The sequence below is a fragment of the Doryrhamphus excisus genome, linkage group LG12 (assembly GCF_037039965.1).
Source record: "Doryrhamphus excisus strain RoL-2023G ecotype Guam linkage group LG12, RoL_Dexc_Guam_v1.1, whole genome shotgun sequence".
NCBI classification, from domain to species: Eukaryota; Metazoa; Chordata; class Actinopteri; order Syngnathiformes; family Syngnathidae; genus Doryrhamphus; species Doryrhamphus excisus.
Window position 1 is genome coordinate 12,081,050 of NC_136368.1, and position 26,827 is coordinate 12,107,876.

Sequence of the window (26,827 nt, forward strand, 5' to 3'; positions counted from 1 at the left end):
CTGCACTGCTAAATAAACCCCTAAATAAACGGCTTGTCGCCCCAAATCAACATTTTAGAAGTGAAAACTCCACCAGAAAAAAAGCACAAGGCAGATCCACTCATTGCTCATCTCTGTTGCTGTGCTTCTTCACACGCCAGATCACCCCTCCTCTCATCCCCTTCCTAACCATCCAATCACAAATTAGCCAACACGCAGTAGAAAGTGACCCATTCGACAACTAATAATTAACAACTAATAATAGCGATTAATATAAAGTTGGTTGTAGACTGTAGAATATTGTTACTGTTAATTTTTTCTTAAGGAGGATGAGGAGGAGATACTGCAAATAAACCATCAAAGGTTCTCCTCTTTGGTGATGCAGAGCAAGAATGTTGGTGGAAAACAAGCAAGATGCCTGGAGTAGCCTGATGCTTTGTTTAATGTAACTGTCAAGAACAGATGACGTGTCCCATGAGGTGGTGACGTGCATGATGGCCTCTGACTTAAAGACATTTAAAGACAATAAGAGGCATTCATTTGATTGGTTAAGATTACCCTAGACCAGGGGTCTCAAACACGCTGGCCCGCAGGACACTAGTTTGAGGCCCCCGCCTTGATATGAAAGTTTAATGTTAGTGCGGCCCACGCAAGTTTGATATGGATGCTGTATGGTATCATGTACCCAGAAAAAATTATTACGTTTGATTAATGTTCATGTTGAAGGTTAAATAACTGTTAATAGTTATCCTCCCTATCCGTGTGGAAGTGGTAAGTTTTTGGCTATTTAAGTTTAAAGGAAATAACTTGAAGGCTACCGTTTAGGTCGCTAGCTCTCTAGTTTGCGAGTTAGCATGTGTCTCAAGACCCTGCAGTTGCGCAATATGTTGTAAATAAAAAAAGTATAAATGTGACTATAGTCGTGTTTTGTCATGTCTACAGGGCTCTAATAATGCTTTGTTCATTTTAATCTGAAAAAAATAATTTGTCTACCCACCAACTATATGTGGTTTCTTAAGTTTTTATTATTTGCCGTTTTATTATTATTATTATATTTATTTATTACTGATTGATTGATTTTCTTTATTCTTGATTTGTTTATTTATTTTTCACCTTATTTTTTGCAGAAAAATAAAAAATAAGATATTTGAGAACAGTGGAATGTTTTATCAGAGCTTTTATTGTAGAAAATCAGAACCAAAGCACTGAAAAAGTTTGTATATTTTTCTGTTTTTAATAAATGCGTTTGTTTTTTTTTTGGAAAACCTGATGCGGCCCAGCCTTGCCCAGCCCTTAGCTCCAGTGCCCCCCAGGTAAATTGAGTTTGAGACCCCTACACTAGACTGTGTTAAACCCTTTCATGCCTTCCCTCCTTCTGACCTGTGGTATAACCTCTTATGCTGGGGTAAAGCTACTCAGGCAGGAGACTGATAGACCTCCATGTAGAAGTCTTCTTGAGCAACAAACTGAAATGTATTTGCTCCTGGCGCCGTGTCATGAGCGTGTGAATGTGCTGGTTACTTAGCTTTCATGGCTGGCAGCATGTACCTTGAGTACCTTGACAGGCTAAAGGCGCCGTGTAAGTGCATCCCATTTATCTTTGGGCTGTCAGTGCCTCAGGGTGTACCACTGTGCCAAGTTGTTACGATCAAACAAATGCTGTTTTTTTTTTATTTTAAATATATGCCACTCCTGTTGTTGATGCTTTTTAATGCTGCTCTTTAAATTGTATTCTCAATTGATTCCCTCTATAATAAATTATACATAAATTCATGTTTGTCACTTGAGGATTCTCATAAGATCCTGAATTGGCGCACTTGGTCTGATCTTGTTTCTTGTAAATTTAACAAATACAACACCATGACTTTGTAATTTTTATTGGCCATCGAGTTCCCCACCGTTTCTCAGTATGTTCTTTCATTCTCTCATGCGCTGCCTCGCTCTTGTGTGTCAGACTTATGCCTGTCGTGACTATCTTCATCTCCAGCATACTTCAGGGATTAGGGTGGGATGAAATTCACCCATTTGTGGCTGAAGTGAAAAAAAGGGGGTCTCTGTACAGTACAGTACAGTAATGGGAGATTTACAATGAAACTTACGGTCACTTTACACACAATGTTTGATTCCTCTCTAACTGGCAGCTGGACAGCGAGTAAATAAGCCGTTTAATTTTGATAGCGTTTGAAGTCCCACTTTCCAGACTGTGTTTTTATTTCTCTTTAGCTTTGTTCTGAAATGTTGCAGTGACACCGAGGAACAATTCATGTCTGTTTTAACTTCCAAGCCTTTCCAAATTTAGTCAATTCCTCTTGGTAATTTCATTGTCTGTGTCTGAGTTTTGTTATAAATGACACCCAGAGGAACGGTGGCACTTTGCATGGTCAGTATGCATGGTCAGTGCACGCTATCAACTGTGTGTGTGTTTGTTTGTTTGTAGATGCACATGTGAATGCACCTGCTGGGATACTTGCAAATGTCACGATATCTCAGCGTACATATTCTTGAAACAATATATTGTTACAAATGTTGAAAAGGGTTGACAACGCCATTCATTATGTTAAGTTTAGCCTGCTTTGCATTGGAATATTGACTCTTTGATACATCATTGACTTTGTTCTTGAATGTTCCAAACATATTTTTTGTGTATGGCCCAACAGCTCAATCTCTGTCTAGTCCAGGGGTGGGCAAATATTTTGACTCGTGGGCCGCATTAGTTAACAAATGAACACCAATGCCATATGCCTATGGCGAGTTAACAAAATTGTCTGGGGGACCAGAACATATATTTAACACACACACTATTTATGCTTATAATTTTCCTTGAATTATTTGTCTAGTTTTATCTGTAAAAGTGTTACAGATAAAATCGGTTGTATGTTCAGGAGCACTTTAAACATCAGACCACATCAAACTATGTAATTTTAATTTTACAGTTTTGTTGTTGTTGTGTTTTTTTTTTTTACTAAATAAGACATCCGACTTACAAGTCATGTTGCCAGTTTGTATGTTAAAAGTTGAAATACTTAGAAAGCAACTGGCAGGCCGGATTCAAACGCTTGGTGGGTCGCATGTGGCCCCCGCGCAGTAGTTTGCCCACCCCTGGTCTAGTCTGACCATGCAACTTTTGTCCAGAAGGTAACAGAACCTACCTCGGCATGTCCCAAATGGAAAATAAGTGTCTTCTAAGTTGTGCAGCTCCAGATGTAAATACACTGTTGCAATACTTCCAAAGGACACTATACAATACGTCTAATGTGTTCAGTTTTTTTTTTTAATGGGGGGCACTCGAGTCTCATTTTGCTGGGAGGCAGACTTTTATGTACTAGTCTCCAAACAAGGGCAAGAATGTTTTGCTTTCCGTCATGCCATCATCTAACTGATGCAACCCCATTTTTGGGTATATCTTCACCATTGAACTCTTTCACCTGAGTTTGTGCCATATTCAGATTCAGTCCTCGGTCACAGTTATCTTTCCATACCCTCATGCTAAAAGTTTATTTGGGGAGGGTGATTTAGATTTATCCCAATACTTGATCAAGCTTTTTTAAGTGCCTTTTTATATCTCTGTGTTAAAGTTTCGCTCATTTTCTTTGACTATCTGCTTAGGGTAGCATTCTGTTTATTAATTTCTCACATATAGAATTGCCTGATTAGCATTTTAAGAATGTTTTGGGACAGCCGGTTGACTGATGCATTCAGCACTTTCTCATCAATGGGCCCTCATAATGTTTTCAAACCAAACTCCTCTATCTATACCACCATTCCACTTTGGAAGATCACAGGAAAACTTCTCTTCATGTTCAAATCCCCTAAATCTGCTCACACCCAGGACTCAGAACTAACACTTCATGCAGTACATTCAATACTTTTACTGCTCTTCACCTCCCGTCAGACTGGCTTTTGTGAGCTGCTGACAGAGCTTGCTTCCCAGCATTGCTCCAGGTGCTCTCTCTCTCACACACACACACACACACACACACACAGCAGGATGGACAAGTAAATGCACAAAAAACATAACGTACTGCATGCTTAGGCATCTGATTTCCCTTTTACTATTGCTTTCTCTAGGCATTGCACACATCCTGATGACATCTTGGAGATAATAAGTGGTTGTTGAGTGGGAATCTGTGTTTGTAAGTACTATACCGGAACCTGATAATTATACACTGCTCAACTTTATATGTTTTTGAGTCTTATCATTACACACATATTCAAAACTATACTTTATATACTAATAGATACAATGTACAGAGCTATAGCATGATACAAAGAAACAGGTTTTTAGTTATGTTTCTGCTTACTGGCTTGCTATATGTGGTCAAGCGAAGTTGAATCTACACTGAAGATGCTGGACATTGGCTTTCTTGCTGATATCTGATATAGTTTACATTTACGATACTGATATAACCAATGGCGATAGAGGCAGCAGATCTTCCATAATATTTGAGGTAACATTTTGACAATCTTATCTTCTTCTTTCTTTTTCAGCTTTTCCCTTCAGGTGTCGCCACAGCAAATCAACCGCCTTTTGACAATCTTATCAATCTAATTAAATAATGCCGGTAATTATTTGGAAAGTTGCATATTTGTATGTGGCAGAAACATCAGTTTAAGAACAAAGTACAAACTATGGACAAATGCAACCAGTGGAATTATAAAGTGGGCTCATTCAGCATATCACGCATTGACTGCTGCATGATTACATTAGCAGTATTAAAGGATTAAAAGCCTCGCATAACCAGCACTTTCATTGCAAATTGCCACTTTTGCAATGAAAATGTGGAAATTGGAAATAAATCCAGACTGTGGATACACCGAACTAGCAACTAGTTCAGCAACTAACTAGTTGCTGTTATCACACACAAGCAAAAAAACCCTGATACTGATATGATGTGATATCACATTTTATCAGCTGGTGTTGGCTGATATTATCGGACATCCCTTGTGTACACTATTGTTTTTGTCAGCGCACCAGGAAAGTGTGATGGAACAAGGTGTTGAGATAAACAGAGATAAGACAAAAGTGCGTGGAAAGCAAAAGTGGAGGTATACTCGGAGAGAGGAAAAGAGGCTGGGATAGAAGAAAACTAATCCTGTTGTGCCAAAATGGTTGCTCCTCTATGTTAAAGCGAAACCCCTCAATCCCATTAAAAGTTAGACTAAACAATTTATTCTTAGCTCCTGAATCATATCTAAACATACTGTTCATTATATATTACAAACGTTAGGGATATTGGGCTGAAATTTCAGGATGAACATATAATGCACAAATCAACTGTTCAGCGTTTCAGTACTTGTTTTGTTATCTAAAAAGGTCTGAATGGAAAATTTACAACATCTGCTTGCCCTTTGTAGGGGTATGCTGGAGCCTATCCCAACTGACTTTGGGTGAGGGACGGACTACAGACAATCGCATATATCCAAACAAACATTCACACTCACATTCATACCTTTGGACAATTAACCTAGCAGGTTTTTGGAATGTGGGAGGAAACCGGAGTACCCGGAGAAAACCGGGAGATGCCCAAACACAGATTCAAACCCAGATTTTCCCAATCTCCTGACTTCATGGCCACCAAGAGGCTACCATGTGACCAGACAGATGCATAAAAAATATCATAGGAAGGCATACAGTACGCGTTTTTGCAACTCTCCCAGTCTTTTTGTGTCTCACTTACAACCTACTGATGACACTCTGTAACACTTTAAGCTCAGTGGCTCCTTCCCTCTAGAACATCCTGTTTGTCATCAATTGCCGTCCTGGTCTCATGACCAGATAATGTGGATAGCATGATGAAAGAGGACTGTTCAAATACCAATATCAATATCAACCAGGACATTTATTGGAAGAGTAGTGGATCACAACTCCTGCTAATTGTCATGTTTTTGGTTTTGTTTTGGTTTGTCATATCAATGTATTCTGTTCTGCTGTGAATACAGATGTTCACCCGTTGTTTTAAGTGTAGTGTCTGACATGTGAATTCTATGGATTTGAAAAGCTAGACACTGTTTACCCTCTAGTACTTTACGCTTCATGACTGGCTATGGCATTGGTGTTCAACATTGTACATTGTATGCTGCAACTGAGTTTGTAAGGTGAATTCATTGGTTGACTTTTATCTGTAAATGTATTATTGGGCTCCTTCCATCTTACCTCTGTACCTACATGCATAAATACCAACAGTATGTTCTGCACTCTCTCAGAAAAACATACTGATGGTAGTTCTTAGAGTAAGAACAGAGTTAGGTAAGACAACATTCCAGTAGGCTGCTCCCTTTGCATGGAATGATTTGCAAAATGAATTAAACTTATCTCAACTTGTCATGTTAGGAGAATTTAAAGTTATTTTAAAGGATCATGAAATGAATGGGCCTGGCCAATGAAATGTTTTAAATTAGTGGAACTGCTGATTGTTCACTGGGAATGCATGATGGTATCTTAGAAGTGTTTGATGCAGTCTTGGCCAGGTGACTCTTAATCTCAGTGAGGTTTATCTGCTTAAATAAAGGATGAATAAATGAATGAATGAAACATTTCTAACATTGTTTTATCCTGTCTAGGGCGGTGGGCAGTCCGCTGGTAATGGACCCTAACAGCATATGCAGGAAGGCAAAGCGTCTGGTGGGGAAGCAGGCTGAACTCTGTCAGACTCAGCCGGAAATAGTCAGTGAGGTGGCTAAAGGAGCAAGGTTGGGCATTAGAGAATGCCAATACCAATTCAGATACCGCCAATGGAACTGCACAAGCCACAACAAGTACTTTGGCAAAATACTGCAACAAGGTGAGTAAGCGTATTATTAAAATGCAAACAGCAAAAAAAAAATATGCTTTGGCATGAAACCAGTCAGTCTTTGGCGTGACCACCACTTACAGGAAAACTGCACTTTTTTGGAATTTTGCCCATCATCCACAATCCTTATGTGAAACATAAAATATGCAGTATGTCTCTTTTCTTTGCATTCAAAAGATATAAAAACAGATAAAAAAGAGACAGTTTGAGCTTTTACTGCACGTAATGGGATCCTCCAAAAACCGTATGGTTAAATATACATGCTCTGACCATGTAGTAACAGGTACAGTCATTATGACATGATGAATCTACGTACTGCGTACGCTATGGGAGCTGAGAAGGGACATTAAAGACACCACAACTTCTTGCACACAACAGTACTTTACACCTGCCTTTTTGTAACAATAGGAATTGTTATTGTTGTTTGGGTTTGTTATGGATGTGTAAAAAGTGACGGATCGGAGTTCACGCATATGGCTGTCAGTGATGTGTAGTCAGGAGGCAGATCAAACTGACGCAGATTGGATTTCATACAATGAGTTAGTCCAAAAACATATCTTTTTTATGTTTATTATTATTAAATTGACTAGAGAGTGTTCCGGTGTCTGTAATGATAACGGCACCTGAAAAAAAAAACATAGAACCCGAACAGATTCGTTCCATCTTGCCTATGGCCGACGCAGACGCCGCACGGAGCTTGTGTGAACCTACAACAGGCATTTCAGTCTAATGGAATGGTTGTGGCGGCCATGACGAAGTCGCTGTCATGTCCTGTATGTGTTGCTTTGCTGCCACCTATCTCTCCCTCGTTGCAGCACACTGAGCCGCTGGAGGAGCCTGCTTCACACACATGTTGCCAATTACTGATTGGCATTTAAGCTCCTCACTCCCACACACCTGTGCCAGATTGTACCTACAGCCAACCTGCCAAAGCGGTTGTCTTTGCTACTAGCTACCTTCTGGTCACTTTCTGCTACCGTGAGTTTCTTTGCGTTTGGCCTGTCTGCCAACAGAGATAACTTTGTCAATTTTTGTTCCTGTCTAGTTTTCGGCAGTGACTTTTTGTTTTGTGCTTTCTATTCCAGCAGCGCTTTTAGTTCTTTATTTTCTGAAACCTTTTTTGCAGCTCCTTGTGTTACATGTTTTTCCTAAACTTAGTCCGAGGTTTTCTTCTGTTGTACAATGTATTTGCTTTTTGTGCCTTTTTCCACGCTTTGGACATCCTTTGTTAATAAATAATTTTTTTGGAACTCAATGCCGCCGCATCTTGGGGTCCTAACACTCTTTCGCTGTCACCCAGCGTAACAGTCATGATGGATCCAGTGTGATAAAATGTCAGTTCGCCATTAAAGTAGTTTGATCAGCGTAACAGTGTTAATAACAATAATGTCGCTGTAGCTTGGTTAATATGCACGTGACGTTATATGTAAGTGGCGCATTGTTGGTGCTTTTTGTTACCTTTTTCATACGATTTAAAGGTGGAATAAGTAAGTCCCATATATGCAGTAATGATTTGTATTAGTATTTGTATTATAGTAATGATGTGTTCGTATCTCATAACCCAAGGCACACCTGTGAAATAATCATTCTATTTAATCGACATCTTGAAGATATCACACATGTGGGGCAGATTAATTATGAATGCTCCTTAACACAGATTTGCAAAGAATATTTGTGAGGGATAGGCCTTGGGTGTACTGAAAAAGTTTTACATTGTTGAGTTCAGTTCATTAAACATGGAAACAAAAGTTCTTACTTTTGTTGACCATAAGTGTCGGTCTATTGTGTATTTCCACTTTCTTTTTGTCTTAAGTACTTAAAAAAATCACACAAAATCAATGATATAATCTTTGTCCCTGGGGTGGTTGAGGGTTTTAGACCTCTGACCTCACTGGACGGTCTCGTGCCAACCTAGGGTCAGATCCCTGTCTAATTACAGTCCAGAAGACAAGGACAGCTTGTAGTACAGACTAGACATCATCACACTCGACTGATTCTACTCTTAGATCAGATTCGGTATGCTTGCAACGATCAGTTAACATCTACTCGAAGCATCTTCCTGCAGTTCTTTGATGTCTGCAATATGGCTGACGGGTCACGGCAGGGTCTTCCACAATTACTTTGTTGGTTTTCCTCTCCTGTGATTACATCCATGGAGAGATCATTGAGTGGCACTTCACAGCCTTTATCTGTGTGGTGAATCAACAGAAACAAGCTAACACCAATGCAAATACTGTGTATGTTATTAAAGACATTTTGGGTCTCTTGAATGTGCTTCTTGGAAAAATGCACTTAAGTACTCTTTAAAAAAACAGGTTAATCAGTTAATCAGGGTTTTGAATCCTAGAGGTAAAGGGAACCGAGGGCAGGAATCTACCGGCAGAAGACAGACGAGTAATCAATCGTACATTCCTGGCTGTCTATAAGCCGTCCAAATTGCCCTTTTGTTTTACAACACTCACTACTTGTTTACATGCATTCTAATATGTCTTCATCCATAGAAAATGTTCTAGTGAAACAGACAGGGTACACCCATAAACATCTTTTTATAAATGTATGGTAGCTTGATTATTAGGTGATCTGTAGCAACTCACCTCAAGTTGTGTTATATTTCACAAATCTCTTTGGTTTAATTAATTCAACCAATTAATTCAATGTCGTTTGGGCATTTTGGCAAATTCTCCTGTGAAAATATTTGTAATGATACTGGTTTGCTTTTTTACAAATTAATTTGAGTGTGTGGTTAGATGATTACACAAATATGCTTGATTGAAACATTGTTCGAATCTCACTTTGAAAAAATATCTCCAGGCTATCTTATGAAGTTCTGTTAGCATGAAGCATTTTGATGACATGCCAACAAGCGATATGTGTGAGTGTGTGTGTCTGTGAGAGGGTGTATGCACAGTAATAATAGTGATTTAATTGATTTCACAATGTTAGTGTCACACCTTGAAATGAGAGGCGTAAAAGAATTTCATACCTCAGCCCAAGTTCTCTCCTCAAGACATAATTCTTTTTGCTTGGTTTAATATAATAATATTAATATTTATCATCTAATGTTACTTATTCTGTGCTGTTTTCCTCTAATGACTTTTCGGCTGCAGTATAGCTATTTTTTAAAGGCCAATCATAAACATTTGTGGAAATCCTAACCGAAGAATAATGGTGAAAAGAGGAATATGGATTAACTTGTTAGTGCTGCCATGGAAACAATTCTCCCTCAATGTTGTCTTCACAATCACACTGTGATTGACTGGTGATCATATTGCAAAAAAACAAAAACAACTTTCCCTTTATGGTGACCAAAAAGGCACACATGTATATAAAACACATGTACACACTGATCAGGTTCATGAACATTCTAGTGTCAACAATACACTTACATCATTTGACAAGGAAGAAAGAGGAAAATGTGATTCAGGCAATATATCATTTTAGAAAAAAACATCTGGAGGGAGAGAGAAATTCCCATGGAGGTATTTTTTTTTTGGTTTGTTTTTATTTTTTGGCATGATTGAGATGTGTGTGGTAGGTATCGAGATGTGCATATCCAGTGAAATTGCTCATCTGGGAAAAGTCATTTGTCATCAGTTACTTTCATCAGCAGCATATTAGTTACAGATGTTTGATGGAGATAAAGCTGGCGGGGTTGAAACCGACAACATCATCCACACTGCAGATGTCACAAAATAGCATGACTGATAAATATACTTCAAAAAGGCTGTCTGTGTCACTTCCAGTATGACGTTTGGTAAGCAAACATTCAATATGGCCACTTACAAACTCAGTATGTTTGGCACCCATTCGTCCATTTTCTATGCCAAAAACAACCATTCACACACACATTCATACCTATGGACAATTTGGAGTCACCAATTAACATATTTTATATATGTTAATTCATATAACATAATTAACATATTTTTGGAATGTGGGAAGAAGCCGGAGTATTCGGAGAAAACCCATGCATGGACGGGGAGAACATGCAAACTCCACACAGAGATGCCCAAGCGGAGAATCGAAACAATGTTTAGCAGAATATTGCAAATAATGGCACATGCTCTAAAAATTATTTGTTCAAATAGTGTGACTGCACATGGTGTATTGCATAAAGTCATGAAACAGTTTAAAACAAATTAACAACCAACAATCAAACAGCAGTGAAAGCTTATCTTCCACGTCAGAGATCAAGAACGCAGCAGATGACAATAACCGCGTTCGTACGCCAATTCTGCCTGAATACATTCTTGTATGGTTGTTCATCATTTTATCACACAGTTTTTTCCATATGGGCGTAGCATATGAGCATTCATTTGTTATAAACAAAGGCAATCGCCACCCTGTTAAGTAGCTGTCCAGGAGCCTGCAGCGAACATTTGTTACTAGATTATATTGCTCTGCCAGAACAGCAGTTTATTTCTCAAATATGTTTTAAATGATTATTGGTGTAACTTTATTACTCTTTGATATGGTTTCAAGTATGACTGGTGCATACTTGACGGGTGCAACAGACCAGGCTTTGTAATCTTGTTGGTATATTTATTGTGTTTATTGATAATTGGGCACTTATACAGTTTAGATGAAGTCGTATGAGGGAATGATAAATGTACACATATCTGTTGTGAGGCATTTCTTTCTGCATTTTACAATTTCATGAGCATTTTTGTGTTCCAACAATAACAATATTTTTACTTTGGTTTGAGGATAAATGTAGCTTGTTGTTGGTCACTGTAAACACAAATATGTTCAGATTTGGCTCCACTTGATGAGACAGACAGGTTCAGCAGCCTCCTTTCTGTGCAATTTTTGATTGTTTCTTGAAAGTCTTTCCCTTTATGATAGACAATGTTTGTAATAACATTTATCATGGGGATAGGTTCCAAAAATAGGCCACAATAAGTGACTTTGAGCCACCTTCATTTTTTAAAAATGATTATAGATGTTTGGCTGTCAAACCTTTTATGTTACACTCTATATACTTTTCACGGGCAATAACATTTTCTCACATTTCTCACACTCTCAAAGTCCCAATGTTTCTTTGATTTTTAATGATTAACCTACAGTTTGGAGACGAGAAATTACCAAGTGACTCACCTATTTCACTCCTGTGACGGTGCCTTTTTGTCCTGGCGTCGTTCCGCTGTACTGTAGCATTTTTGTATCCTTGTTATTGCTGCTGTACTCCTGTTGCATAATGAAGTAGCCATCTACATAAGTCCAGCCTTTTAGGATAATTGGCATCCTCCTCTGCCTTTCGGACGTAGAACATTTTGTCGAGATTGTGGGTTTTGCCGGTGAGAAACTTGTAAACAAACAAAGACTGCAAGCTAGCAAGCACACCAAGAGAAACACACCCCAGGGCAGGACGAAAAGAGACTGATTGACACTAGTCTACAGCCAATCAGGACGTAGAAGACAATGGGCAGTGCAGACAGCAATAAGAAAACTTTAGCCACCACCTTGTTCCAAGCCCAACAGAACACAATATTCACCTATCAAAGGAGTCTGGCTGTCTCCTTCACAAATACAAATCAAATTAATTTCTGACTTGCCTAAAAAAACCTTGTAATTGACCCTTTTATTATTTATTTTGAAATATGCTTCTTGCTGCCGCTGACTCTGTGTGACCAAAATCACCAAAACAAAAATACAGTTTTGTATTATGTCAGCCTCCGTAATTCATGTTTTGACATCCCAGACCTCCCAGTATCATTGCCTAAAAGTCAGAGGATTGAAAGAATATGTGCTAATTCCTGCAGAAGGGCCCTGTGGAATTAGAAGCAGACGTCGACAGGCCCAGACACCCGCTGTGGCGGAGAATTTGTTTGGAATTCATGTCTCCAAGGAAAATATGAAACAAGGCACTTTTTATCTTCCAATTTTTGATAGCTTCCACTGAGCTTGTTCCTCTTTAAATTTTGACAGCTTATGTTGCTTTATGGTTATTCTTTCCCTTGGAGTGATTTCTACCGATGTACTGATAAATGAGTATATATTTTATCAATTTTATATTATTTTATTTATGTTTCTATTTCACAACTTAAATGACACATTTCTGTTTGCCTCATAGTCAAGAGATCTGGGTTTAAATCTCTGCAGGAAAATCTCTGTGTGGAGTTTGGAGTTGCTCCCAAAAATATGCATTTGGATAATCGGAGACTCTGAATTTCCGATCGGTCCGAATGTCAGTGTGAATGTTGGTTTGTCTGTTTTTGAGTGGCAACCACACCAGCTTATACTCTAGCCAAGCCTAATATCAGCTGGGATAGATTCCAGCTCACCTGTGATCCTAATGACAACAAGGAGAATTCAAAATAGATGAAGAAAAATCTGAAAATACTATATAGTAGATCCCGTCTATTCGCGGCTCAACATTTGCAAAGTAGTCTATCTGCTTCAAAATGTAAATATGCATGAGGAAAACAATGATGCAGCTATGAATCCAGAAGAGAATACTGACTCCAAAGTCAATGCAGTCACATTTTCCAGCAGGAAGATGCTTTGACTCGACCTGATGTGTTACTGTACGTTTTAGTACAATACTGTACTGTGTATGGTGTGTAAATATGAAATAAAAATGCCTTTCATATAGCTGTCGTTTAGAGCACTACATATGGGTGTGGTTATTATTTGCACGTTTTGCTATTTGTCTTGGACCATAACTCTGCAAATGGCATATACATCCATCAATCATTCAGAAATCTTCCTTATTGACATCCCATTTGGCTCCCAGCTGATTTGGACCCATGTTTTTATACAGACTGTTTGCCCTCCTACCCTCAGGGAGGCGCTACAGGAGTTTACGGACAAGAACCACCAGATTCAGGAACAGCTTTTTCCCAACAGCTGTCTCCCTGTTGAACTCTGCCCCCCCTTGCCCACCCCTTCCACTACTTACATCCCCCCGCTGATCTATGCCCTCCCCCACCACTTCATTGCACTATTGTACTATTGCACTATTGTACATACTACTATCTGTTGATTCATTGATCATACTGTTTATAATTTATATAATCTGCAATAACCATACTCTACTCTAGTCACTTCACTGCAATACTGTACATATTACTGTTATTATATATTGTCATATCCATACTGTTTATAATCTGTATAATCTACAATAGCCATATTATAGTCATTTATATCCCTGTACATATCCTCACTGTATTATAGTCATAGCCTGTATATTTTTTATTTACATAGATCTGTCAATACTTACTACTAATGTACTTATAAAAATTGCACTTCTGGTTGGATGCTAACTGCATTTTGTTGCCCTGTACAAGTGACATGAGCAATAACAATAAAGTTGAATCTAATCTAATCTAATCTAATCTAGTATGTACAGTATAGTGGAACCTCGATTTTCGGAGAGCCTGGCTTTTGTAGGATGCGGTTTCTGATCAAATATTATTGCCACAAACATGTCTCAATTCTTTTTGTACACTGTCTTGGTTACCATACAACCAGACAGTGCCAATAACAAACTAACATCCTTGCATTGGTGACTCAGTCTCTTTGAAAAAAATGGATATAGTGGTTCTTCTAGAGTTGGGACACAAGAGACAGATTCCGGGCAGAGAATCCTTTAATAATCTTTATTATGTTTGTTTATGGGTGGTTTATCTCTTTCTTTCAAGCATTGCGCCATGTGCTGAGATGTTCAACCGCATTGCGTATTTTCGAGATATCTGTACTAAAGTATACAGGAAGTTTACAAGAATGTGTCAGTGGGCAGGTATACAGCTCTAATCATCCTCTCTTTAAAGTTAAGTGTTTCTCTGTTAATTATGGTTTGTGTTAATATTTTTAGTGGGTTTAGAACGGATTAATTGGTTTTGCATGATATCTTATGGGAAAAATTGATGCTTTGGTTTTCGTCCATTTTCTTTCAAGAGACACAGTAATGTTTGGGATGTGTTTTAATGTGGGATTATTATACCCACATCCAAACAAATATGAACCATGAATGAAAAAAAAGATGTGGTCATCGTAATGTACAACATGTAACCATATATGATAGTTTTAGTTTAAACTAAAACAATGTTTTTCAAATTTGTATGCACTGTACTCTGCATGCTGGGGTGCACAGCTGGTATTGATATCCCAACATACTGGTGTGTGTCGGGCTCATCGCACGCCACCCATTGTGTGTGTGTGTTACCAGTCCTAATGAATCCCATTCTCTGAATCATGAGATATGGAGTTGGCAGGGGAGATGGTAGTGACTGCACGCTCAACCCCCTTCCATCTTTTAGACATAAAAGTCCTTTACTTTGGCTGCAACACACACGCACATATACGCATGCACAAGTCACCATTCTCAACACAGTTAGTCTGAGATTTAGCAAATTTACACATTCAACAGCAGTAAATGTATTAAAAATAACATTAATGGGTAATTGAATTAATTGCTATTTCATTTCAGCCACCATTATTCTCCCCTACTACTACGCAGGAAGCTAAATAGCTAGTCAACAAGTACTCACGCTCAGTAAAAAAAACTGGCCCTTGGCATTTTGGTAGGGAATTGCAAGTCACAAGCCCACCCCTAATCTCATGGAACATCTCTCTCAATGGCACATGCCACTAAAAAGCTAAACTAGGTTTTACAAAAAGTTAATGTAATATTCCCTTTCCCTGGTAACTAACTACATTTATGAATGAGTAATTCCATAATTAATTTTCTTCAGTACTTAACTGTAATTAAAGTAGTTCAGCAAGGTACTCATTATAAACGAGTATTCATGTACACGTTGCAATTCTTCAGCTTGCCCGTCAGCTCGCTCTATTTATATTTCATTTTTGTATCTAAAGTTACTTGGTAAAGTTGTAACGTATGCAGGCTTGTTATGGATTTTTGTCTTATTCATGAAGTCATCATGAAACAGCCATTCTGCTTACAATATAAGAATTTTGCATGGAGACGTGTAGCGTGCACAAGGTTGCAAATTGAAGATACATTTCAAAACATTCTAACATACTTCTAAAAACTTAAATGTATAATAATAATAAATAAATGTGGTCAAAGATCATATATAGCTTCTGCTTGTGCTCATATTAAAAAAAATTGTGTGGTAGCAATTGGTGATCATCGGAGTACCAAACCACATTTTTATTCATATCCATGTTTAGAACAATTATAAAGCTCAGTGTCTTTTAGCGCTGTGTGTGAGTGTTTGTCATTGGATGCTGAGCAAGAAGTAAGGAATTGTTTTTTAGAACTTTTCACGCCTCAATGGTAGTGACAGCCACGGCTCTAGGAAGCATTTACTGGCTGTCCATCTGTCTCTCTGCATGCATAACACCTTCTCTTCAAGCTATAACACCTTCAGGGAGTTTCTATGAATAATATGGACTTGGACTCAAGAGTGAGCAGCTTAGATTTGGGTGGTCAGAGGTCAAAATGGTTTTCACTCCAAATTGTATTTGCTTAGCGAGCTTTTGTAGTTATTTCCCTATAACGTATTCAAAATGATGGAGTGATTTGTGATCCGGAATATGCTTTGCTTTATTTACTATTGAAGTGCTTTGTGACATTTGATGTTATACATTTTTTTATGTTACATCTTCATTGTGAGAGTTCCAGCCTCTTTAATCAGCCATTATGTTATTATATATTATTTTCAGGCACCTGTCAATGTCTCCATCGTGAATTTACATTTCTTTTTCAATAATAGTGTTTATGAAATTGGTTCATTCCGTCATTTATAGCAGTTAATTGGTTCCACACCCGACGGTCATAAGCAAATTTCCGGACTCTTTCTTTATAAATTGAATATTTTGTGGTTATGGCATAGAAAACCTGTCTTCTAAATATGTTTTCAACATCATTAGAGCCCTCTAGACATGTAGTGACACACCTATAGCCACCTTTACATTCGCATTACCCAATATAGTAGATGTGATATGTAAATGATCACAAGGCATTGGCACCGGGGGTTAGACAATAGTAACTCCTGCAACTGTATAGGACAATTATGTTGCACATGTGATTGAAGCCAGGCCCATTGCTTTGATACCTGCTATTTCAACATCCTCTTAAGTAAATAAAGAGGCCATCGAGAACTTCAGCCAGTTCTCCCATCACTTATCTGAACAATTTAAGGGGAATGATAACAAGATGACAGGATGAGGGTTTCATATGAAGCACAATGTTTAGTGAACAAGTGTTGACATGAAGAAGGAATTTGAGTAACTGGAGGAATGATATTCATTTGGCATGGTGGATTTGGTTTAGCAAGAATAATAGAGCGGTGAAATTTTGTCATATCAGCAAATTCAGTTGTTAAGGAAAGATGGAAACGGAAAAATAATTAGTGCAAATTATGGTTGAAAATGTTAGCATGTCTGTCGCACAGCTAGGTAGTTCCGGGCTCAAAATATTGGCTCAGACTTCTCAGTGTGTGTGGGGTTGTTCTGCAGTTCTCCAAAATAGTAGACAGGTGCGATTGTGTGTGTGAATTGCTTTTTGTCTTCCTGTGTCCTATGATTCGCCACCAGACAAAGAGTAAGCTGGAAAAAAATGCAATTCTGTTTTAAATTCTGTTTGAACTACTAGCATGTTCCGTGATAATGATGTACAGGGGAACCTCGGTTAGCATATGTCCCAGTTAGCGTGTTTTTAGGTTGAAAATTCCCTACAAAATTTTGTCTCAATTCGCCTGCACTTTCTAGTTAGTGTACAATGTGACCCGTGTCTTAATACTTTGTATGAGACCGACTGTGTTCTTAATGTATTTTTATTACAATATGCCCTTGTTAGCAGCCCATTAGCTTGCTAATACCTGGAAACAGGACCCGGAAGTCAGTTCCGTCATCCATCTATGTGCTCTGTAGTTCTTTGCTAACGAACACCGTTATACCACAAGTCTTTAAAATGTTAACACAAAACAAATTTTCATTGTTTTTTTTTTATAATTTAGTTATTTCTTGAATTCAGTAGTTTCTCAGCTCAAGTCTCTGCTATTCTTTTGATCACAGCCTCAAAGCAACCCACAATTAGCCAAAGGTTAAAACGTTGCATGTGCCAGCATTTTGATAAAGAAGGTGAGAAACGGTATTAAATTCAATAACTAGCTCATAGCAAAACACAAAGGATTCTTTCGAAGTGCATTTTGAAGTGTTTTTGCATCTAAAACTAGGGCTGAACAATGTACTTAAAATATCTATATTTATTTTAAGCACTATATCAAAACCAACCGTATTGCTGATATCGATATCGACTGGATTTGCACTGTATCTCCCTCATGCCAGCGTGCATGAGGGAGGAGTGGCAGAGTCGAAGCCCAGAGTCTCAATTACACACAGAGCATAAAAAATCATTTTCACCACCTTAAAACTTGGCACAAAGTCCAATATGAGGAATGTGTGCGATGTCTGCCGCGCTCCTGTTGCGTTACTCATGAAAGGAAAAGCAACCTTATCACATATATGGTCCCCGGCTTTAAAAAACTGCTGAAAACGATGGACTTGCTATGACCAATTATTTACACGACAAGCTCTACCACAAATTTACGTAGATGTAAGGAAGTTAGACAGACAGCTGCTAAACCTGATGCAGTCGGCACATTGGCACAAAATAAGGACTTGCTTGTTTCTTCTAAAAATGTTTACCTAAAAAAAATACTACTGTTAATTTAATTTTAGTGTTTTTGAGTTTTTGACATTTTAATTTTACATTCTGACATTCCCCTTAAACCATGTGCTCCTTCATATTTAGTTCTTTTGATATGACCTGAGAATGTGAGCATAGTTAAAGGTTCTAAAAGAATTATCCGTGACTTTTAAGAGAATGGCCCACTTTATTTTCGCAGCTATTTTTAGATAAGATTTTCATGAAGCTTTCATGAAGCTTTAAAATAAAAATAAAAAATTGTCATGTTTAGTATTTCATTTAATTAAACGACTTGTGGTGGAATGTGCCCTAATATTAAACAGATTAATGTGACATGCCCTGTGTAGGCTCCTGCATTACAGTTTATTTTCCCTTTTTGGGCTTTAGCTTCTGTTTGGACGCTCCTGTTTGGTATTTACTTCCTGCTTCGCTCTGTTCTGTTTTTCCTGTGTTGCAATTATCACCCACACCTGTTCCTAATTTCTGTTATATATCTGCTATTTAGTTCAGGTGTGTGCGTCTCCCTTTTGTGGGATCATTATTGTTTTTGTGTATGCTAGATGTTTTGCTGCATTGTATAAACTATTGAAAGATACATTTTACCTACATTTGGTTCCTGCTCTCTGCATCCTGGGGTTCCAAAGCAACACCAACAAGCCCGAACGTGACATAATGATGGTCACTGAGGTTCCACTCTAGTTTGTATTGGTTACTTCTCAACATGTAGTTAAGAGGACATTCGAATTGTATGTAAAATGAAAGGATTCCACAAATGAAGACAATGGAACTTTAGAAATCAGGTCACATCAGGCCAGCATAGTTGTCTTATTTGTTGGACGCTTCTTTCCTCATCCAAAGATGAGTGCAGATTAAAGTGTGTTGATAATGACAGTCATGCTGAGGACAGATGACAATTTGCAGTTGTCAATGAACTTTTGTCTATCCAGGAGTATAAAGAGCTGAACCAAAAATAAACGAGCAGCTGTGGTCTGTAAACAGCATGTGTCTGTCTGTGTGTGTTGCCTCCTCTCAGCACTACAAATCCAATGATGCTTGAGAATGTAGTAATGATTGTGTGAAAGGTACTTTTCTCATGGCTGAGATTTCTATACTGACTGAAGGCATGGACAGGCGGGCATTTGAAAGAATGGATGGATCTTTTATTGTTCCCATTTGCTTTACAACATAAAAATAACCGCTAAATTCAAGTGGGCCATTCTTTTTTAAATAAATATTAAAAAGTCAAATGTAAGGAGAGAAGGGATGGCAGTGTAACAGGCCAGGAGTACTATTAACTAAATGCATAAGTGTAAAAATAAGTCTTGAGTCCAGATTTATAAATTTCTACTGAGGTAGCAGCTCTAATATCAGGACGTAGGGCATCCAAATAGAAAAGCTGTCGGGGCCACGTACTTTCTGACTTTCTGGCTCTCAAGAATCACACCAGCATTTTGTACTGGGTGACTTTGCTTTTATCAAACCTCAGAGTGGTGTCCTTAAACAAGCAACTCTGTTAAGATGAGCCAATAATCAACATATCAGTTTTGTCAGGGTTTAAGACTAAAAAGTTACAGCACATCCATTGTTTGATATCAATGAGACACACCTCGAGATTACCTTTATTGATACCTACCACTGGGTGTCGTCGGCATAACAGTGAAAGCTAATATTGTGTTTGTGAATGATGTCGCCGAACAGCAGCATGTAAATATTGAACAGAAGAGGGCGAAGCACTGATACTTATGGGAGTCTGCAAGTGACACCACAGTAACCAAGAAAGTACGGGCACTAATATGCTTTTGAAGGTGTGTCACTAAAATGGTATCGAAGGCTGTGTGGAGTTAGGTTATGTGGTTAGGGTTAGGTGTAGGTATAGGGGTAAAGGAGGTCTTGATAGCTGCTGTCATAAGCAAATAACTCGAGAACGGTACGTCCTTGGGCGTTTTTCCTGAGGCCGACCCCCCCCCCCCCCCCCCATAAGTGGGCACGGCCTTTCTTTTGGGACCATCGCCGACTTCCTGTCCCCGCCGGAAGGGGGCGCAATTGGGGTTGGGGTTAAGGTTAGGGGGTGGGGGTTAGGGGGGTTAGGGGGTTAGGGGGTTAGGGTAGGGTTAGGGGGTTAGGGTTAGGGGGGTTGGGTTAGGGTTATGCGTGAAGGAGGTCTTCATACCTGGGTTAGGGTAGGGTTAGGGGTTAGGGTTAGGGTTAGGTTAGGTTAGGGTTAGGGGTTAGGGGTTAGGGGTTAGGGTTGGGGGTTAGGTTAGGGTAGGGTTAGGGTTGGGGCTGGGGTTAGGGGGTTAGGGGTATGGTTAGGGGGGTTAGGGTTAGGTATTTGGGTAAAGGAGGTCTTGATAGCTGGGTTAGGGTCAGGTTAGGGTTAGGGTTAGGGTTGGGGCTGGGGTTAGGGGGTTAGGGGGTTAGGGGTAGGGTTAGGGGGGTTAGGGTTAGGTATTTGGGTAAATGAGGTCTTGATAGCTGGGTTAGGGTCAGGGTAGGGTTAGGGTTAGGTTAGGGGGTTAGGTTTAGGGTAGGGTTAGGTTAGGTTTAGGTCTAGGTTTAGGTTTAGGGTTAGGGGTTAGGGTTAGGGGGTTAGGGTTATGGGACAGAATAGGGTTAGGGGTTAGGTTTAGGGTTAGGGGTTAGGGGTTAGGGTTAGGGTTAAGGTTAGGGGGTTAGGGTTATGGGTTAGGGTTGGGGTTAGGGTTAGGTTAGGGTTAGGGGGGTTAGGGGTTAGGGTTGGGGTTAGGTTTAGGGGGTTAGGGAGTTAGGGTTTTAGGGGGTTAGGGTTAGGGAGTTAGGGTTCGGGGTTAGGGTTAGGGGTTAGGGTTCGGGTTAGGTATTGGGGTAAATGAGGTCTTGATAGCTGGGTTAAGGTTAGGGTTAGAGGCTAGGGTTTGGGGTTAGGGTTGGGGTTGGGGTTGGGATTAGGGTAAGGGGTTAGGGGTTAGTAGGGTTAGGGGGTTAGGATTAGGGGTAGGTTAGCGTTAGGCTTAGGGGTTAGGGTTGGGGTTAAGTTGGTTAGGGTTAGGGTAGGGTTAGTGTGGAAACAAAGTTTACGACGGCTAGAGCACTGATTCCGGTCTTAGCCCGTGACATTGGGTTATGACTTCAAATTTTATGAAATAATGATCAGACAACGGTTCTATACGGAAGTCCCATTATATTCAAGGTCATAATGCCCCGAGTTAAGACTAAATCTAAGGTATTTCCATTAATCCGGGTTGATTCATGAGTGGGGTGTCCTGCCCTGCCGTCCTCCGTGCATAAATCTATCTACTGTTTCTGGCATGGTTGGAGAGTTTGCTGGTTTTGCATACATGCAAACTCCACACAGAGATGGCCGAGGGTGGAATAATAATAACAATTATTATTATTATCATTATAACTATATAACTATACTATTATCATTATACATTATAATATATTATAATGCAATGACAAAACAGGATTTTGTTTTACATGAATGCAAACACGTCTTAGTCGTTTGATTTCATCTGGTGATTATGTGTGCAAGTCATATTTAATGAACCTCTTGCTTTTTCATATTCTAGATATCCGAGAAACAGCGTTTGTTTATGCCATCACAGCTGCCGGTGTGACCCACGCAGTGACACAGGCCTGCAGTATGGGAGATCTGCTGCTGTGTGGTTGTGAGGCGACCAGGAACAGAGCTCCTCCAAAACCTCTGTCGTCTTCCACTGGAGATGGAGTCAAGTGGGAGTGGGGCGGCTGTGGAGATGATGTGGAATTTGGTTATGAAAAATCCAAACAGTTTATGGATGCCAAAAGGAGGAGGGGCAAGAGTGACATCAGAACACTCATTGACCTGCACAACAATGAGGCTGGGCGACTGGTAAATATGCTTCAAAATATCGACTATATGAAATGCTTATGCTTTCTTATTTCGTATTAAGATACTGTTCAGGATAATAAAGTTCTACACCAATGCAAACAAGCACAGCAATAGCATAACAAACGAGTACAACTGCATACATCTTGTTTTCTTTTTATCTACACGTTAACATTATTGGGAGTGGTGAAGACTGAGCATTATAATCTTGTACATGGAGAATATTTGATACAGCTCTATTCTCATTAAAATATTTAGGTGCCCATAATTAAATGTCCATTGAGATTATACAGTCATGGTCAAAAATACTGGTATGTCAGAGAAGCCAATGTCTTTGACCAATATTGTTGGCCATGACTGCTCTTCATTTCAATTCTACTGCCGCTCTACCTGGGGATCACTAACTGGTGGACCACGGTCCAAGGTGCTGTCCAGTACGGGCTTGGGCTTATAGTAAATAAGTCAATCAAATTTTGATGGGGCCCTTCCATATTGGCCTTTACGCATTTCAGACCAATTTTCAGCCCGCAGCTCGTAGTTTTGAGGGTGGACTGGACGAAATTGTCTGTATCTTGGGTCAATTTAAATTTGAGTTAAATATCCCTGTGCTATACAACATCACAACATCAATGTTTTACAATATTCCGCAAGGTAGTACTCCAAAGGCGTTGCTTGTCCAATGGAATGTTCCATCATTCCACGGACATTCAAAGGAGAAACACATTGCCCCTAGCCATGTTCGTGTAGCACCGTAAGCCGATATTCTAACAAGAATCAGGTTTCTGAAACACAAAAACAAGAGCGTGCCACACATTTTGTTTTCAAGCCTGCAAGGCAGCTATCTAACATTTACACAGCTCATGGAGAGGCTCAAAGTTTGTCTTTGTTGTTCGTATGAACACTACGTGAATTATGGACCCAGCAAGTCCTAATGCTTCTTAAAGAGGGGGATATGAAGTAGCAACCTTTTAACTGAGTTAATGATGTTGATTTAAGTGCAGCTTTTAACATCTCAGAACCGACATCGCCCCTTTTAGCCGTCAGTGCAGTTTGGTACACAGACTTGCAGAAATGTTACAAGCAAAAGACATAATTACATCTGACTGCAGCTGGGGTCACAGACAGGTAGCGGAGAACTGACTAGGAGTTTGGGATATTTTCCAATTGTAGCATTAGTGAACAAACCATTTTGAACATTAGAGGGGAGCACACATAAATGCCCAGAGGTTGTGAAATAAGTGTGCTTGGATGCGTGTAAATGTCTGTTTATGTGCAATGATGCATGTGTGCGTACACGTTTTAAAAATATGTGTGTGTGTGTGTGTGTTCCTGTGTGTGATGGGTTAATTATGTGCAGTACAAGTGAATGATCTGTTGTCAAGGCATGTTAGATGTAGGAAGGCCAGAGGCAACATGAATGGAAAGGGGGGGTTAGTGACTTAAATTCCTTCTGAATAGCATCTGCTTTTATGTTACCAATATCAGTGTGTGTATTGTTTTATTTTCAAACAATATACTGTACAAAATGCAGAATGTTTTTTGTTTTGTTTAAATAATATTCTCTTTCTCTTTCATCTACTTCATCTCTTTCTACTACACCACCGCTACATGCTCCTCTCCCTCTTTAAGGCAGTGAAGCTCTACATGCGGACAGAGTGCAAATGTCACGGACTGTCCGGATCATGCACATTACGCACTTGCTGGAAGAAGATGCCACACTTCCGTGAGGTAGGCAACCGCCTTCTGGAGCGATTTAATGGAGCCTCCAAAGTGATGGGTGGCAACGATGGCAAGACTTTGATGCCTGTTGGACAGAACATCAAGCCCCCCGACAAACAGGATCTGATCTACTCGGATGAGTCACCTGATTTCTGTGTGGCCAATCGGAAAACAGGTTCACTTGGGACACGTGGACGCATGTGCAACAGCACTGCCATGGACATCAGCGGCTGTGATTTGCTCTGCTGTCAGCGTGGCTACCGGGAAGAAACTGTAGTGTTTGAGGAGAACTGTCTGTGTCGCTTCCACTGGTGCTGTGTAGTCCAGTGCAAGAAGTGCCTCGTCCGGAAGGAGCTTAGTCTCTGTCACTGATGAACTGACTTGCCTGACCCTAAGTTGTTGTAATTACTTCTTTTCAGATATCAAGCCTTTTGCCTTGGTTTGGCAGTTGTAAAGGAAGATAGTGACAATACTGCTTTAATATCCTTTCTCACCTGTCCTGCTTACAAATTGATTCCCTTGATTTCTGACAAAACCTGTCTTGAAACACTTCAGGTGCTTGACAGACAGAAGTAAAACAGAGACGTGCCTCTTTTCCAAACTACCTATTTTTGCTTATCTTTTTTAAATCAAAAACAACCAAAGAATGTGAATTTGTGTAAGTATAGTAACATTTTATCGGGAGCCGGTCAACAGCAGCACTTGAAGTGAACTGCTTTCTGAATTTAATAATTGGCTTTAAAGTGCTGACTACTGTCGCACTCGCACCTGAAGGGTCTTACATTCTATCGACGTACGTATATGATATCTACATTCTGTACCTGGGCTGGATTTACACTACATGGTTCAAATGACACAATTCAAATCTTGGAATCTGAAATGTAGAATTCCCAGAGCAAGGATTCTGACAATGTGACTGCTGTGTATGTGTACAGATCCGATACACAGGTCTAAAAAGCACCATAATATAACCAACTCAAACCCAGCAAGCTCAAATCCAAACAGCAGTGAATGTGCATAAACCATCATTATTAATACCTAGGTTACCTGCCTTTAAAACACATTGTAAGTTGTTCCAGGCAAAGATATAGGTATGGTTTAATAAAACATGAATTCACCTTGCCACTTTAATTTCTTTACAAGCTTGTAATCATTAATTTGAGTTTTGGTTATGTGGACATCAGTGACATGCGGTGAGGTTCATGGCTGGCAAGGCACTGAATCCTTTAGATTTTGTTTTTATGAACGTATAGATTGCTCAGAAGAGAATAATTCACATTTGTTAACATATTTATATTTTAAAATACTTCCTAGTCCCATTAGAAAAAACATTTGTGGTCTTACCTTTCGTTTGTATGTGAAGGAGATGTACCCTCTCCAGTAAATACGTCTGATCACTTCCTGTTGAGATGGGATATTCATTATAATTCCCCATCTTGGCAGTCAAGTGGATTGATTCATTCAGCATATCTTTAATGGTTTTGACCTGTTGCTAAATCTAGAAATAATGATGTCCCACTTACATTAAAGGTATGACCCAAGCTGTAACGCATTTGAAATTATATGCTGATGGACAGATATCATAATCCAAGTTGGTGCTCTCAAGAGTCACACGGTAGGCTAAGCTCTCGCACTTAAGTCAAGCATTTATAGCTCAGTCCAAAGGAGAAATATTACTATTTTAAATGTTTTTACATGTTTTCATCCACACTTGACCCCACGACCGTGTGGACAAGCAGTGGACAAGAAGGCTATGTCATTGGAATCACAGTATGAAATATGTGTCAAAATCCGATAAATTTACTTAATTGGAAATAAGCATTTGATACCTGCAGTGTTATCCAACCTCGGTGAGGCTTTGGTGGATTTGGCCACATTGCCATCAAGCGATCAATTAAGAGGAAAATCTTAATCCATAACAATCAACACTCTGTTTTACTACTGTGCTTGATATTCCAGTGACTGGACTAAGGTGGGCAAAAATGTGGTTCAGTATCGATTATCTTGGTATTTTGACATTGGAAATACAGAAAACTGTGTACTGTACCAGAGTAAACCAAACTGTACTGCCTGGGGAAAACAGGACCTTGTGGCTCTCCTTTTGATTGGGCTGCTAATTGCCACTAATTCTCGAAAACCGTTCATCATTGCTGTACTCAATTACTATTAATCTTTAAGGATCTTACAGAATGAAAGGGGAACTCACATTGTCTCTTTCTATGAACGCTGTCAACACCGCCGGTGCAGCTGCGGACTTGACCTGCCAGCAGTGACTGTTATAAAGATATGATGACAAGACTACTCACTTCCATCTCTCTCAGAAGCACTTTGGATATTGCTGCATTGGATTTGAGAGTTTTGCAACCCTATCTTTCGGGTTGGGCGGTCATTGTTTAGTATAAGAAAAAATATATATAATGATGATGTTTTATGATACACAGGGCTAATATTATGATGCACTTTTGGTGATTAGTTTTTTTAAGACTTATACAAATATAAGTATGTAAATAGTATATGTGTGTCTGTGCATATATATATATATATATATATATGAATATGAATTTTACAGTTAAAATCATCTCTGTAGTCCCCGAACCATTTGGTGAGAATAACAGTATGTGTGAGCCAGTGACATGTGGGGTGGTTCATGACTGGTGGGGCACTGATTCCATTGAAGGTTTTTATGGTCGAAAAAAAATCACTTTCTCAAATACTTGTCACATTTGTAGATTTTTTGTTAAGAACCGAAAAACATTTATGGTCTGACCTTTTATCTGCATATGAAATACATGCACGCTACCCTTCTCCTGGAAAACCATCTGGTGACCGTGGATACATTATTCTCAAATTTGTCAATTCAAGTCAAAT

The 26,827-nt window shown here is 39.3% G+C and overlaps 1 protein-coding gene across 1 annotated transcript in view; it reads left to right on the forward strand.

The window, feature by feature from the left end:
* wnt6b (wingless-type MMTV integration site family, member 6b) overlaps positions 1-25,341 on the forward strand; it is a 38,839-nt gene extending 13,498 nt beyond the window's left edge. The window contains exons 3-5 of the mRNA XM_058082667.2: positions 6,541-6,761; positions 21,942-22,243; positions 23,870-25,341. Coding sequence (XP_057938650.1) covers positions 6,541-6,761; positions 21,942-22,243; positions 23,870-24,331 — 985 coding nt within the window. The 3' untranslated portion in view covers positions 24,332-25,341. The remainder of the gene's footprint in view (positions 1-6,540; positions 6,762-21,941; positions 22,244-23,869) is intronic.
* The last annotated feature ends 1,486 nt before the right edge of the window (positions 25,342-26,827 follow it).